This window comes from Aegilops tauschii, chromosome 3 (assembly GCF_002575655.3).
Source record: "Aegilops tauschii subsp. strangulata cultivar AL8/78 chromosome 3, Aet v6.0, whole genome shotgun sequence".
Classification (NCBI taxonomy): Eukaryota; Viridiplantae; Streptophyta; class Magnoliopsida; order Poales; family Poaceae; genus Aegilops; species Aegilops tauschii.
Genome location: NC_053037.3, coordinates 498040404 through 498055175, shown reverse-complemented (window position 1 = coordinate 498055175; position 14772 = coordinate 498040404). Strand labels below are relative to the sequence as shown.

The 14772-nt window shown below is 43.1% G+C and overlaps 1 protein-coding gene across 2 annotated transcripts; it reads left to right on the top strand.

The window, feature by feature from the left end:
- Window positions 1–61: 61 nt before the first annotated feature.
- On the top strand, window positions 62–4681 carry LOC109743877 (protein NRT1/ PTR FAMILY 5.10). Of its 2 annotated transcripts, XM_040404481.2 has the most exons (5): window positions 62–310; window positions 393–613; window positions 2834–3324; window positions 3443–3645; window positions 3746–4089. In XM_040404481.2, the coding sequence occupies exons 1-5, from the start codon at window positions 196–198 to the stop codon at window positions 3802–3804; spliced, it is 1089 nt and encodes a 362-aa protein (XP_040260415.1). In that variant the 5' UTR covers window positions 62–195; the 3' UTR covers window positions 3805–4089. The 2 variants fall into 2 exon arrangements, with proteins under 2 accessions (XP_040260415.1, XP_020158552.1); XM_020302963.3 differs by having other exon boundaries at window positions 3443–4681.
- The last annotated feature ends 10091 nt before the right edge of the window (window positions 4682–14772 follow it).

Here is a 14772-nt window from a genome sequence, read left to right as displayed (position 1 = left end):
TTGGGAAAGATATTATTTGGCGGGCAATGCTACACGTACAAAGGATGTTATATTCGTAGGTGTAGGATCATTGTTATTTCGCCCATTGCGCTCTCGCAGCAAAAAGTGAGGTCAACAGTTTTCCTAAAAAAAATAAAAGAGTCAAAGCAACCGACGACCTCGGCCAGTGGAGAGGAGGGGAACAGGTGGACGTCCATGGACGCCACGGCGGATCCCCTGCTGCCCCAGCCGGCAGCCGCCGTGGACCACCTCGGCCGCCCAGTATCCCGCCTCACCTCCGGCCGGTGGCCCGCCGCGTTCTTCATCATCGGTACCGCGAAGCACCAGCAAGGCAATCGGCCGTGCCCTCCAAGCCTCGATCCTCTTTGACCCGCTTGCCGTCGGTATCGCAGGCGTGGAGATCTCCGAGCGGTTCGCCTACACCGGCATCTCAGGGAACCTCATCGCCTACCTCACCGGACCGCTAGGGCAGTCCACGGCGTCGGCCGCCGCGACCATCAACGCCTGGAACGGCGTCGCGCTTCTGCTGCCGCTGCTCGGCGTGGCCGCCGTCGCCGATTCCTGGCTCGGCCGTTACCGGACCGTAGTCTGTGCCTCTCTGCTCTACATCCTGGTATGTGCGCCATACTGCTCTGGTCTCACGTTGTCGAAGCGAGTAGCCGTGCAGTCTGGATCAGCTGCTGATTGATGCCGAGCACCTGGTACTTGTACTTTTGGATGGTTTAAAATCTCGAAAAGTTAAAGCTATAGTTGAAATTGACTTTGCCAATTGTAAGTCTGAACCTTTTTTCCGGTGCTAATTTGGCATATAGGATAGATATTGCAAACAGTGGAATAGAGTACTTGGTACAAGAATGGATATCTTGGGACTCTACCGAAAAAGGCTTTCGCCCCGCTTTATATATAAAGCAAACCACCACAGCCACAAGGTCCAACAAGAGTTACACCGCACACACACGCACACAAGGTACAACAACACAAAGTACGAAAGGGTTATGCTGAGGGCACAACTCAACAAGCCCTGAAAATAGAACAAAGGCGGTACCACATTCGAAGAATTCGTGCGCTATCTCATAAAACATAGGAACACATTCTAGTGAGTGTGTTACTAAGAGCGATGATCTTGTGGTCTGCTTCTCGAATAAGCAAGAAGAGAAGGCCTCCAAAAAGGGTGTCGATGTTTAGTTTTGGAATTACAAGCAAACAAGAAGTAGAAGGCCTCCTAAAAAGCTGTTGATGAACCAGCTTAGAAGATTTCCAAAAAAAAAGTGCGGGGCAAGTTTTGGTATGCAGATTTGTAGGCCCATGATCAAGTTCAGACTATGTTGTTACCATTCTCTAGCAAATCTTGTTTTTGGTGTATGGCCTTTATCTTTGTCTTGGATTCCCCAGTTATACAATAAGTGGCATTGAGAACCCTCTCATGGCCTGGCTTCTAGTATTTATGTTGCTTTTTTCCTTACCTGCCATCATTGAGCTGGCCTGGTCTCTCTCAAGCTTGCACTTTATTGATTCAGCACTGTTTTTCCTAATCCCCAGCGTACGGTTTGGGTGGTTTAGTGCCTCCTCCTTTCCCCCCATGGCTAAATAGCATTGAAATATCTTAAGAATTCCAGTGATAAATGGGTGCATATTTACAATAAAATTTAGGAATTTGGTTGCTCCATTTTTTTTACTCCATTATTTGCTTCCCGGAAACTAAGAAAGAGTTTATGGAACTAGAATTCCTCAGGGATTTTTGTCCTAGAAAATTTGCTCTGGCAACTAGACTGAGTTAAGTATGCCAAGTCCAATATCATTCCCATCACCATATCTGGTGACAGGGTCCTTGCCATTCACTTACCTTGGCCTCCCCTTGAGCTCCACCAAACCCAGGAAGGAGTTCTCTATGCCTCCTTAGTTGTGCTCACGATCTAAGCTATGGAAGTAAACTTCAAGTTGTGAACTCTGCTTTCATCTCTACTTATATTTTATCTCAGCTCCCTAAAAATCTACCAGTAGGTTATTGATGAGCTGGATAAGTACACGAGGCATTGCTTATGGAGAGATAAGGATCTCCCAAAGAAAAATCCACCTCTTGCTGCCTGGGATCTTGTTTGTAAGCCAAAGAGCCAAGGAGGGCTAGCTGTCCCGAACCTGAGGGTGCAAAATGGTTGTCTACTGATCAAACAGCTTCACAAATTCATTAACAGAACGGACTCCTCAAAATATGGATATTTAGAACATAATTGCAGACATGGCAGATAATTCAGCTACCATTTGCCATGAAATTATCATGTTCGTCAGTTGGGCAATCTGGACTACTAACAACTTTAGTTTCAACGGAATTTCACTAATCCTTTATAGATGCAGGTCCAAGTTCAAAGCAGAAATATCCCTGTTAGTATATAGAGCCAAGAAGAAATCCCTTTCAGATCTTCAATCCTGGGTTAGCCCTTTGTAATCTGTATTTTTAGAGGCCTTGGGGCTTGTTCTAGGATTTCCTCCCTTTCTTTTCCCTGTACATATCCTGTAAAGTTTTGATATTTTACAAATTAAAAAAATACCCGTTACTTTGCTCTGTGGTCGTTGCTTTATAATATAAAGCGGGGGGAAACCCTTTTGCGTATATAATAAAAAAAATACACGCAGTAAGGAAACCTACTATTCTTCCTCAAAACAAATTCTGCAATACTTACTCAGGCATCATAGTAGCTGCTTGAGAACTTTTGTCCTTCATGTAATAGCCTGGATTTTTTTTCCTTTTTTAGTCTACTTGGAAAATTATTTGATTGACACACTATGCATCACTGTGCTAAAATACTTCCTTCACTGAATTAAATCCACCATCCAGGGCCTGGGCATGCTCACGCTATCATCAATTCTTGCCACACAACTACCAAATCAATTTGGAGACCGCATGGATTCTGCTCTATACTCGACTTCGACTGCTCATTTACCTTTCTTCTACATCTCCCTGTATATGGTGGCCTTTGCTCAAGGTGGGCACAAACCTTGTGTGCAAGCATTTGGGGCAGACCAATTTGATGAGAAGGACCCTGAAGAATATGCCTCGAGGAGTTCCTTCTTCAACTGGTGGTATTTTGGGACTTATGGAGGCACTCTTGTTACAGTTTCAATCTTGAATTACATTCAAGATAACATAAGCTGGCAGTATGGGTTTGGAATCCCGTGCGTCGTCATGTCTCTTTCTCTTGCAGTTTTCTGGCTTGGGACCAGGACTTACCGCTTTTACCCTGTTAGAAGTGATGGAAGTCTATTTGGAGAGGTTCGCAGATACCTTTTATCATTAATTAGAACCTGGCATGCATCATGGTGTTTGAGGTTAGTTTGTTCTAAACTCTGAAACTTTGTATCACCGTATGACGTTCTTTATTCAGAAACACTGACTTTATTGCTCTCTGTTTTGTGTGTGCATGCACACTGTGTTTTTGATTGGAAGATCACCTGATGATTCTCACTGCATGCCAACATCGACATCCAGCGAAGCCAAGGATAATGCAGAAATGATATGTTTCCCTGATGAAGCCAAGTCAGTGCTTAAGTTGTTTCCGATAGGAGCAACCTGCCTGATCTATGCAGTTGTTTATGCCCAGTGGATGACGATGTTCACTAAACAAGCAAGTACACTAGATAGGTGGGTAGGTAGCCTACATGTACCAGCTGCTTCCCTACAAAGCCTGATCAGCGTGTCAATCATCATCTCAATCCCTATATATGACCAGATACTCGTTCCGCTAGCCAGAAAGTACTCAAAGAACCCCAGTGGTATCACACCCTTGCAAAGGATTGGAGCTGGACTAGCCATCTCTGTGGTCTTGATGGTTGTCGCGGCCCTTGTGGAGATGAGAAGGCTCAGGATAGCCAGAGAATATGGCCTAGTGGACAAACCTGAAGCGACCATTCCGATGAGCTTTTGGTGGATGGTACCCCAGTTTGTCCTGGCCGGTCTGGCAGACATGTTCACAGTGGTCGGCCTGCAAGAATTCTTCTATGACCAAGTGCCGGAGGATCTGCGCAGCATGGGCCTTGCCTTATACCTGAGCATACTCGGGGCCGGGAGCTTCGCCAGTGGCATTCTGGTGTACGCAATCGACTGGGTAACCAGCAACGGCGGAGATAGTTGGTTCTCGGACAATCTAAACCGCGGTCATCTCGATTACTTCTACTGGCTTCTGGCCGTGCTCAGTGTTCTCGGGCTGGCTGCTTTTCTTTACTTTTCACAAGTGTATGTCCACAAGAAAAAGGGCATTTCAGCACAATGATGGTATGCGAAGGGACTGGAACTGAGATGCCTGAAATCCATGGGTTGTCGCCCATAGCCTTTTCAGAGTCCATGAATCTGGAAGATGGGCTGAAGCTTTGCTTTAGGCTGTTGTACATATATAATAGGACATTCTTCGTAAATACGTAAAGTCACCACCGTAAGTTGAGGCGAATGATCGGGCCTGCTTGGACGTTGCTGCTTCAGCCGGCTGAACAAAATCAGCGCTAGGTCCCTCAACAGTTACACTGCCGGATCCAATGAGAATTTCTGCAGGGAAGTTTTCCCTGCGCGTCAATGCCCTGAGGTGAGATGTCAGTTTGCACACGGTCTGTCCATTCGATTTGTGAGGTCTGCAGCATACAACGAATTATTGCATTGAAAATTTGAAAATAAAGTTTCTCCGATGTCGCACAACTGCACGGTGCTCTGCAAATGCGTTGAAATGTTGTGTTAGCTCTTCTGTTCAGTAAAGTGGTAAATGCTGCACTCGAGGACGGGGCGTCGACCCGTTGGCTGGGCAGCTGAGGTTGCTGCCAGCCCATCCGAGTTCGAGTCCCGGCACGGACGCGCGGTGCTCACGGAGTTTCTCCTATAAAAAAAAGCCAACGAGGGTTAGCCCTTGGGTTGGTCTCATTTTTTTTTGTAAATGCTGCACTCAGTACTCAACGGTGAGTTCAGAGAATCACGGGCGAGCGACCTGAATAGTTGTGTAGAAACTGTTCCCGTTATGGTTCTGGTGCTTTGCACGTTTGTGCAGATGATGTTCGCTGATTATTTTTACCTGTTTTGGGTAGTGGAGCGGCAACGCTTCGAGTAGGCAATGAGTGATGTCTATACCCCTGTATAGCGTGCGAATATAACCGTCGCGTGAATGACACCTTCTAGCGCTTGCCACGTTGAATGCGTGGGTTGCCAGAAAAGTAAAAAGATAAAAACAGGAAAGAGTGGAAAAGTTATCTAGGAAAACCCTCTCGCTCCGCCTCCTTCGCCTCGAGCGCCTCCCTGGGAGATTGGATGATTTGCCTCACTTTACAAGGGTTGGATGATCCCTATGATTGTCTCAATGACAGTGGCTCCGGACCCCACCTCTTAGGGAGGGCAAATGATCAAGTAGAGAAGTAAAGTGGGGCAAAAGATCCAATTTCTCCCCTCTCCAGCCCGCCGCCCCTCCTCCTCCTCCTACCTGCCGCCGTCTCGCCGCTGCAGCCGTCCCCCAAATACACCCTCCCCCGAGGCAAGCGCGCAATCCCCCGGCGGTCCGGACTGGATCCCGCCATCACCACCAGTCACAACCTCATCCGTCCGTGTCCATATCGGCGAGACCAAGGGCGCGCCTCGTGGCCGTCGCCCGGCGCTGCTACTCCGGCCGCCACGCCTTCGTCCTCCAGGGCGGGACTGCGCCGGGAGCTTCAAGGAGTTCAACGCCAACAACATCCGTGACACCTTCCGTCTCCTGCTCCAGATGGGAACTGTCTTCATGTTCGGCGGCCAGGTCCCCGTCGTCAAGGTACAAGCCGATTGCCCAAATCGAATTGGTCATTTTATTTGTGAGATCTCATCCGATCTACTCCCTGTTGTTTGCACAGTAGATGGGACGGATGGCTGGCCAGTTTACCGAGTGAGGTCTGATAACTTTGAAGAGAAGGACGGGGTTAAGCTGCCCAGCTACAAGGAGACGACGTCAATGGCAACGCGTTCGACCTGCAAGTTTGTAGCAGAGTTTTGTTGCGGTGCCTGTAGTCGTTGTCCTCTTTAAATACCCCCTGTTGAATTTCTTCCACATATCTCCTTATCACGACAAGGCAAGTGATAGGTTGCTGGTTTTATATACTATTATGTTGCTATTACTAGGGCGATGTTTATCCAGTGAATCTTATGAAAGCTTCTCCATGAATCGAATTCTTGATACTCATTGGGGTGCCATGACTGATAGTGATGTAAGTTTTTGTATGCTGAAAATTAGTGGCAAGAGCCCTGAAGTGTACTTAAACACTAAAATTGTTAAAATTTGTTTGCATTGAACTACAATTGCAACTTCAATACCCATTTACTTTGTCGATCCTTGTGAATGATTCCCTGGAACTTTTCGCCGTCTCTTATCTGGCATTTGTCTATCTCGTTGTCTAATGCGTTGGCGAGACTAATTAGATGCATTAGTGATTTTCTTTTGAAGCATCACTACTAATGTTTTGGAAGCATGCCCACCATGATTTGTGAGAATGACATGCTGAATGTGCTATCTGTATTAGTAATGCATCTTCTTATTTCACCCAGAGTAATTCTGTTTAGTTACACCTTTGCACAGATAATTTAGTGTTTCTTGCTTTCACCGGTTGATTTGTTTCGATGAGTTACTGAGAGCTACTCCGTATTTTGTTCCTATTGATGTACAGGTTATACTGATGAAACTTCGGTTATCAAGGATGTACCATATATCTACTGAGTAATGCTAATAGTTTGCTCTTTGTTGTCCAATACTTCTAAATATGGATTGGTTGCTCCACTTCATGTGACTTCGTGAGAGGTGGGATTAGATTTCCTGTTCAGTTTATGTGTTTCAAGAAAGATATTTGGATAATTTGAGATTGTCATTTATATTTGGATGTTCATTCTTCTCCGCGGGTATATTCCCACATTGAACTGGATTATTGCTATGATTCGGTTGATTCAGACATATTGTATCTTGAATGGCTTTCACCGCTGGGCAAATCAAGCGATGGAAGGTATTTTTTTCAGTGATATTGAAGCACATTGATACTGTTATACGATGCATCATTTCTTTTTTCTAATGTGAATGTGCTAGCGTTCAGAAAATTATTTGTTCATTTTTGCTTTTTGAGGCATATACCAGGATATAACTTTGTTGTTGAAAATCCATTAAAGAGATGGAAGATAAAATTATTTGCAATCAAATCTGAGATGCATACTATTGAATGCCAATATTTATGCTAGATCTTTGAATAGTTTAGTGTCCAGTATATGAAGCAGTGAAGTGAGAGCATGTAGTAAAGGTAGGGTAGGTATGATTTTATCTCATGTTGTGTGTGAAGCATCCTAGCAATTACTCATGTGGTTAGATAATGGTATATTTAGGGTGGGCCTTTAGCTGCTGACCTGAAAATTAGAAAGCTGGCAGTTTATTTGTATTAATTCCTCTGTTGCCATTTCCTAGAATTTCTTACTTTTTTAATAGGTGTTATGCTTTACAGAATCATGGCACTTGTGATGTTATCTGCTACTCATTTGCGGGCCTTGCGGTTGTCGTTCTCATGGCTCTGCCATTCGCGTTTATGCAGGGTGAGCTCTCATCTGTTTGTCTGTTTACTTGGTCGTTCGTAGAGAATATATTTCTGGTGCTTTGTCTTGGTTGATAGCGTATTCTGCTCTTGCGTTCTTACTATCAAGGAGATGGATAGATATAGATTCTAGGCATGTCCTTGGTCCCTGCAAAGTAGTTTTTTTTGCCTTCCATGCTTTATTGGTACCTTGCTCTTTTCCACCGTTGGTCAGGAGACAAATATAGCATCAAATTGGGTAGCAGAAAATAAGATTTGTTCTTTTACAAGGATTACAGTGTGTCCTATCGACATCTGGTTTCAGAGCCTGTCAGATTGGTTTCCAGTTCATGCTTCTTAGGTTCTGCGGATAACTATGGAGCAATGGACATTCTTTGCTCCACTGATGAATGCATGCACAAAAGTTGTTCCTTATTTTTCTGTGCAATTCATGATTTATTGCCTGGTGGTGTGCATTCATGTTACCTTTTCGGATTGTTCTTTGGTGGTTGATACAGATGCAAAAGAAAATTTGAAAAGTTGGACCAATGATATAGTGCTTGCTAAAAACAACAACTCTAAATAATTGTTGCAGGTTATTTGTGAGGATAGACCCAAAACTTCTTTCTACATCTATACCTTCATGTTCCTTGTTAAAAGTGTCTTCAAGAAATGCCATCTGTTCACTTATTTCTTTGCTCTTGGCCTTTTCTTCATTTACATGTACTCACTGAAACCTGACATGGCATGTGTAGCTGAGGAGGCGAGCCATCAGTGTGAGTTTCAGGAAGAGATGACAACACAAGTGATCTTGATTGGTAACATGTTTGGAATTGTTGTGCATGCATGGTACGAACATGTGCAACACTAACAAAACGAAAACAAAAGTGAGCTTGTGGTTTGCGGTGCTTTCCCTCTGAATTTTCTCATTAGTATGTCCAGAAAGGCATATTAGTGGAAGAGCATACAAGAAAACCTTAACATGTTAGGAACTTTTTCATGTACTAGAAGGTTGTTGTACAGAAATTTTCTTCTGAAACCATCTCATAATCTTAGATTTCCCATTAGTTGGTTGTTGGTCAGTTCTAAAACTATCTGTACATTTTGCCCAAGGAATTTGTTTTCTTATAGTTCATTGATTATTTTGGATTAACTGAATGTGATCTTCCCAATCTAATATATGTACTTTTAGCTCTAAGGACTAGCAAGACTTAATGATGCAGGTTGTGATTGTGAATGAAGTACCAGTTGTTGCTAATTTCGTATTTTTGTTTGTACAACTCAGGTGTTTGATGCATTTCTTCTCCAGAAAAGGGATAAGTATCTGAGGTGATTTCTTGTTTGCATGATATTACAGTGTCCTCCCATATTTTTTCTTTTTTGTAGGCATGTTAAAATGTTGATGTTCCTTTTGACCATGCTAATGTGTTTGTCCACTCACTGCGCCTACTATGTTTTATTTATTTTGTCGCAGGGAATCTACTTGACTTTCAGTCTATGAATATTTAGATCAATATATTTTAAGGTTGTAAAGACTAAAGATCATAAATTCATTGTTTACTCTACCAAGTTTGTTCCTCTTCGAGGATGATTGTAGAAACTATCGGTCCATTGCTACTTTGTTTACAACCTATGGTATATCCTCATATATGTCAAGAGGTCCTTCTCATGCATCTTTTCATTATGATCTGCGTTAGCCCCTTTGCACCCATTACCTTGAGTTTCAAAGTGAATATGTTGATATTTATGTCATTTGATTCTTGGCTAAATCAAGACTAATCTTACTCTTGAATTTTTCTTGGGATGCCAAGTATGAGACAGGCATGCTTCGGTATTTAGGACAAACTGGAAAGAGTGACTGGGTTTAAACAAAACATATAACAAAAAGTAAAACAATTTAGGTTTGGGGGTTTTCTGTAGGAATTTGATGGGATTAATGATCAGCATCAGGTATTCTATTGATGAGCTGTGTGTTTTATGAAGGATTTGTGTGTTTTTTTGCAGGTCATATCGGATCGAGTGATAGCAGAGGGTCTCAGGCCTGATGAATCGAATGTTGACGTGGGACCAGTTTTTGTGATGTCCAGCTCATCGTCCACTGAGGCACCGCAGAAGATGGTCCAAGGTCTGCTTGTTATTTTTCTTCATTACCCAAATCAGTAGTATCCCTTGACAGTCTTACCTTCAGTAAGATTGTTCTTAATTAGTTTTGTGCACTAATCGATTGCTCATGTCTGATAATGGGTGAGAGCCAGTTCAAGTTAGCATGAACACATTAAACAGTTCCAAGTTAGCATGCTCTCGTAATCCTAGGACTGTATTTGCTCAATAATCGAAGTTACAGTGACCATAAACCTATGATACGATACCGTATATTTGAGAAAACAAATCATGTGAGTCAATTTGAACTGGGGACAGATCATGATGAGTAATGTTAACGTCTTGGCTAATAATCAAAGACAATAACTGCAAGAGGAATAATGTAATTCGAAGTACAAAAAATGTTCTGTTAAGAAATTTCCAGCATGTTTTATACTGACATCTTGTTGTCATTCTTATGTACCTCTTCTATCTTGTCTTCTTGATTTATTTTTGGTCATATGGCTTTCATGTACAGGCAAAGTTAGGCATCTTCCTGTAGTGTGGTCAATGCCATGTTGGACACTGCCAAGTTCCTCTGTGATGCAATTTCAAGAATGGAAAAGGTAGCAGAACAAGGCAGTGCTATAGCAACTGCTGTGGAAGGGGTCGATGGGGAAATAGATTTGCAGATATAGTCTTTTCCAGTTTCTCAAGGCCACCCATGACATATTCTATTCAGGCCTCTTTGATTAACTAGCTGATGTTATATTTTGGGTCCTTCAGGTCCTCACACACTCATAGAAAATCTTCGAGATCATATGTTCAAGCCTTCCTTGTTTGTCCACTATCATGATTGAAAATAGCAGGTAAATTGGTACTGCCAAGAATACATATGATGCGAAAATTTTGTATGACTGAACCATTTTAGTATGACTGAATCTTATTATATGGTACACTTATAACTTGTCTCTAGAAGTTAGAAGGGGCCTAATGAATCTCTGTAAGATTTTTAAATTACACTCTAAGCGCGATTCAGTTTCTAAATATGGTTGATCAAGCATGATCTGAACTCTTACAACATACGCAGGTGACCTTATCTTTGATTCTGGATTGATCGGTCTAACATTTAAACTAATATATTTAAAAAATCGCTCTGGAGCAACATTGAGGACCAAATAAGGCGGCCCAATGTGCTGAGAAAAGATAGGGGCGCACAAGAATGCCTCAAGAGGCGCGCAAAGGCGCGGCCCAACCACTAGTAACTTTGAAAGATGGTCGTTGCCAATCCGATGGTGTAGAGATGGCAAATCCGAGCACTACTAGCCGTTGGATATTATCTATATATTCCACCAGATTTTGCCACATGTACAATCTAAAAGACTACATGATTGAACTTGAGCACAATGCACAAACCTCAAAACACAAGCACTTCTCCTTTGTTCTAGAATCTTCTGTATTATAATTGCCCAAACTTTTTTCTAGATGAATTGCCATTATTTGTTTTTACTTTATGCTTTACAATGCACAATTCCATGAATTTTAAAATAGATTAACTTTTTTTATAAAAATTAATTGATTTTGAATGGATGAACTATAAGAATTAAATGAACATCTACATCATGCATATATGACTCAAAGCTTACATGCTGTAATGTGGTATTTATTCATATTTTGGTTGCCAAATCTCATGCGTGCAATGCACGTGTACCTTACTAGTAGTAGCAGTTGGCAGAGAAGAAAATTTAGGGGCTATTGGTTCTAGTCCCTACCATGAGCACGAAACCGTGGAAGCCGGTAGGCGAGGGGCTCAGACGAGACTTTGAAATTCCTATCTTTGCTAGTGTGTCGGGAAGATGACGTTGACCCCGCTGCCCCATCCATAAGGACTCGGGGAAGGCGGAAGTCGCTGCCGATTGGATCTAGCACCTGAGCGGATTTCCCTGGAGGAGGAATGTAGTTCAGGTGGTCGGTGCGATTGAAGGTGGTGGTGGAGTCGCCCAGTGCATGATAGGGCGGACTGGTGGGTTGATGAAGATCCAGTTGCCTCGGGGTTAGCCGGGATCGGCACTGCCTCACGTGTCAAAGGTGATGGCGGGACACGGAGGCACACATTGTCGTTGTGCTAGTCAAGGTGTAAATCGAGGCTTTCGAAGGTCATGGTCTTGATGGAGGAGGGTGGTGCGTTGTAGTAGAGCAGCCTCGCCCATCGGCGATGAACTGAAAGGAGTGTAGGATTGAAAGTATGTCTAGAGGGGGGTGATTAGACTACTTGACCAAATAAAAATCTAACCTTTTCCTAATTTTAAGTCTTCGCAAATTTTAGCAACTTAACACAAGTCAAGCAATCAACCTACACATACAATTCTAAGAGTATAGCAGCGGAATGTAAATCATTGCATATGAATGTAAAGGGGAGGAGTTTGGAGGGAGCAAACGCAATATAGACACGGAGATTTTTGGCATGGTTTCGATAGGTGGTGCTATCGTACATCCACGTTAATGGAGACTTCAACCCACGAAGGGTAACGGTTGCGCGAGTCCACGAAGGGCTCCATCCATAAAGGGTTCACGAAGAAGCAACCTTGTCTATCCCATTATGGCCATCGCCATAGGCGGAGCTTCCGGTAGGGCGAGGTTGGGCGCTCGCCCTACCTTGATTTTGGCGTTTCTGTTTTGTGTATACGTATATATAACATGATCGATTGCTAAAAAATAGAACGGCTTAAAAATCAGCGTGAAACGTTTTGTTGGGCCGTGATTACCCAACCAACTGGGCCGTGGCAAGTAGCAGGTCCCGACGCCTCTCGCTCGATCCACTCTATCGATCGTCCCAACTTACCTAAAAAAAAAAAATCGATCGTCCCAACGCCAGCTCCAGGATCCAGAGTCGAGCGAAAAAGGGGCGAGCTCGCACGTTCGCGGCGGCCAACCAAGCGCGTGTGAGGCCAACGGCCAGAAGGAGCGCGCATGCAGACGTGGTCGTGTACTCACGTTTCCGGCGATTAGCAGCACACTGTGCGAGTGAGGCCGGTGGCCAGTAGGAGACCATGAACGGGAAGGGAATATGGCTAGCAAAGATAATGGCCATAGATAATTTGGTTTTGAATTTTAGTGTCATTTTTTTAGATAATGGTTTGACAATCTACATCTACATATAATGATTGGTGGCATTTTTTGTAATGAATTGCATATTTGAAAATAAAATTTCCTGGTAGTCGTTAGTTGCATAAAAAATATACTCTCTCCATTCATAAATGTATAAGATATTTGGATTTTTAAACATAGACTAATACGGCTGTAATGCATGAACAAACACATTAAATGCTTAAGAGTTCGCCCCACCTCAAAAATAATCCGTCCTCCGCCACTGGCCATCGCTCACAAAGGACTTGCCTCATTTGGGTAGATCTTCACGAAGTAGGCGATCTCCTTACCCTTACAAGCTCCTTGGTTCAACTCCACAATCTTGACGGAGGCTCCCAAGTGACACCTAACCAATCTAGGAGACACCACTCTCTAAAAGTTAATAGATGGTGTGTTGATGATGAACTCCTTGATCTTGTGCTTCAAATGATAGTCTCCCCAACACTCAACTCTCGCACACAGATTTGGATATGATGGAAAGATGATTTGAGTGAAAAACAATTTGGGGAAGGCTAGAGATCAAGATTCTTATGGTTGGATTGGAATGTCTTGATCTCAACACATGAGTAGGTGGTTCTCTCTCAGAAAATGAGTAGTGGAAGTGTATGCACGTTCTGATGGCTCTCTCTTCGAATGGAGAATGGGTCGAGGGGTATATATAGCCTCCACACAAAATCTAAACGTTACACACAATTTACCAAACTCGGTGGGACCGAATAGTGAAACTTGGTCAGACCAATATGGTTCAAAATGGGAACGTTAGGCTTTTCGGTGGGACCGACATGATCAACTCGGTGAGACCGATGCGCTAGGGTTAGGGCAAAATTTCATCTCGGTGAGACTGATCACATGAACTCGGCGAGACCGATTTCAGTAATAAGCAAACACAGACTTGGTCAGGCAAACTCGGTGGGACCGATCGCTCATTTTGGTGAGACTGAAATGTTATGAAAAGGAAACAGAGAGTTTGCATTACGAACTCGGTGGGACCGATCGCTCATCTCGGTTAGACCGGAACGTTATGAAGGGAAACAGAGAGTTTGAAATCCCATCTCGGTGAGACCGAGATCCCTATCGGTGAGACCGAATTGATTAGGGTTTCTGGCTATGGCTATGTCAAATGAACTCGGTGGCGCCGGATAGATCAAATCGGTGGGGCCGAGTTTGACTTTAGGTTTAGGACATATGTGGAAATGAGAAAGTGATTGAGGGCTTTTGGAGCATATCACTAAGCATTTTAAGCAAGCAAGCCATTAAGCAACACCTCATCCCCTTTTAATAGTATTGGCTTTTCCTATGGACTCAATGTGATCTTGGATCACTAAAATGAAAATGTAGAGTCTTGAGCTTTTGCCAATATGTGTCTTTAGCATTTTGAGGGGTCCACATCTCTAGTCCATGCCATGCCAATCATTGAACTTTCTGAAATGATTACCTTGAAAGAATATTAGTTCAATGAGCTGTATGTTGTTAAGAATTACCAAAACCACCCAGGGATTAGTTGCACTTTCAGTCTCCCCCTTTTTGGTAATTAATGACAACATATAGATCAAAGCTTCGACAAATGATAACAAAAATGAAATACATCGTCGCTTTGAGATGTAGTATGTGATAAGCAAGAGCTCCCCTAAATTTGTGCATTATTTAAAATTTGCTTTTGAATGCAAATGCATAATCGATTAGGATCATGGGTTACTCTTCCATGTCACATACATCTTGGTGGAGCGCTCAAAATGATAGAATATGGAATATGCACTCATCACCAAGACAAGATGTGAATGATCATAGAATATCATCATCCAAGCACGAACATTAAAGTATGATATGATCAAGCACATGACCATACAAGTATCTCACACACGCATAAAATAGAGTATCATCCAAACAAGCAAGCAAATAAGTAGCAAGAGAGGCAAAAAGAATCAAAACACTCTCTCTCGAAGCCTATGATCTATACACTTTCTCCCCCTTTGGCAACAAGTTACCAAAAAGCTTGAAAATGCA

Excerpts from the sequence above, each read along its gene's own strand:
- LOC109743877 (XM_020302963.3), top strand. The coding sequence starts at position 196 with ATGGACGCCACGGCGGATCCCCTGCTGCCCCAGCCGGCAGCCGCCGTG. Across the intron at positions 311-392 it reads CGCCGCGTTCTTCATCATCG|GCGTGGAGATCTCCGAGCGG; the intron begins GTACCGCGAAGC and ends TCGGTATCGCAG. Across the intron at positions 614-2,833 it reads CCTCTCTGCTCTACATCCTG|GGCCTGGGCATGCTCACGCT; the intron begins GTATGTGCGCCA and ends TCCACCATCCAG.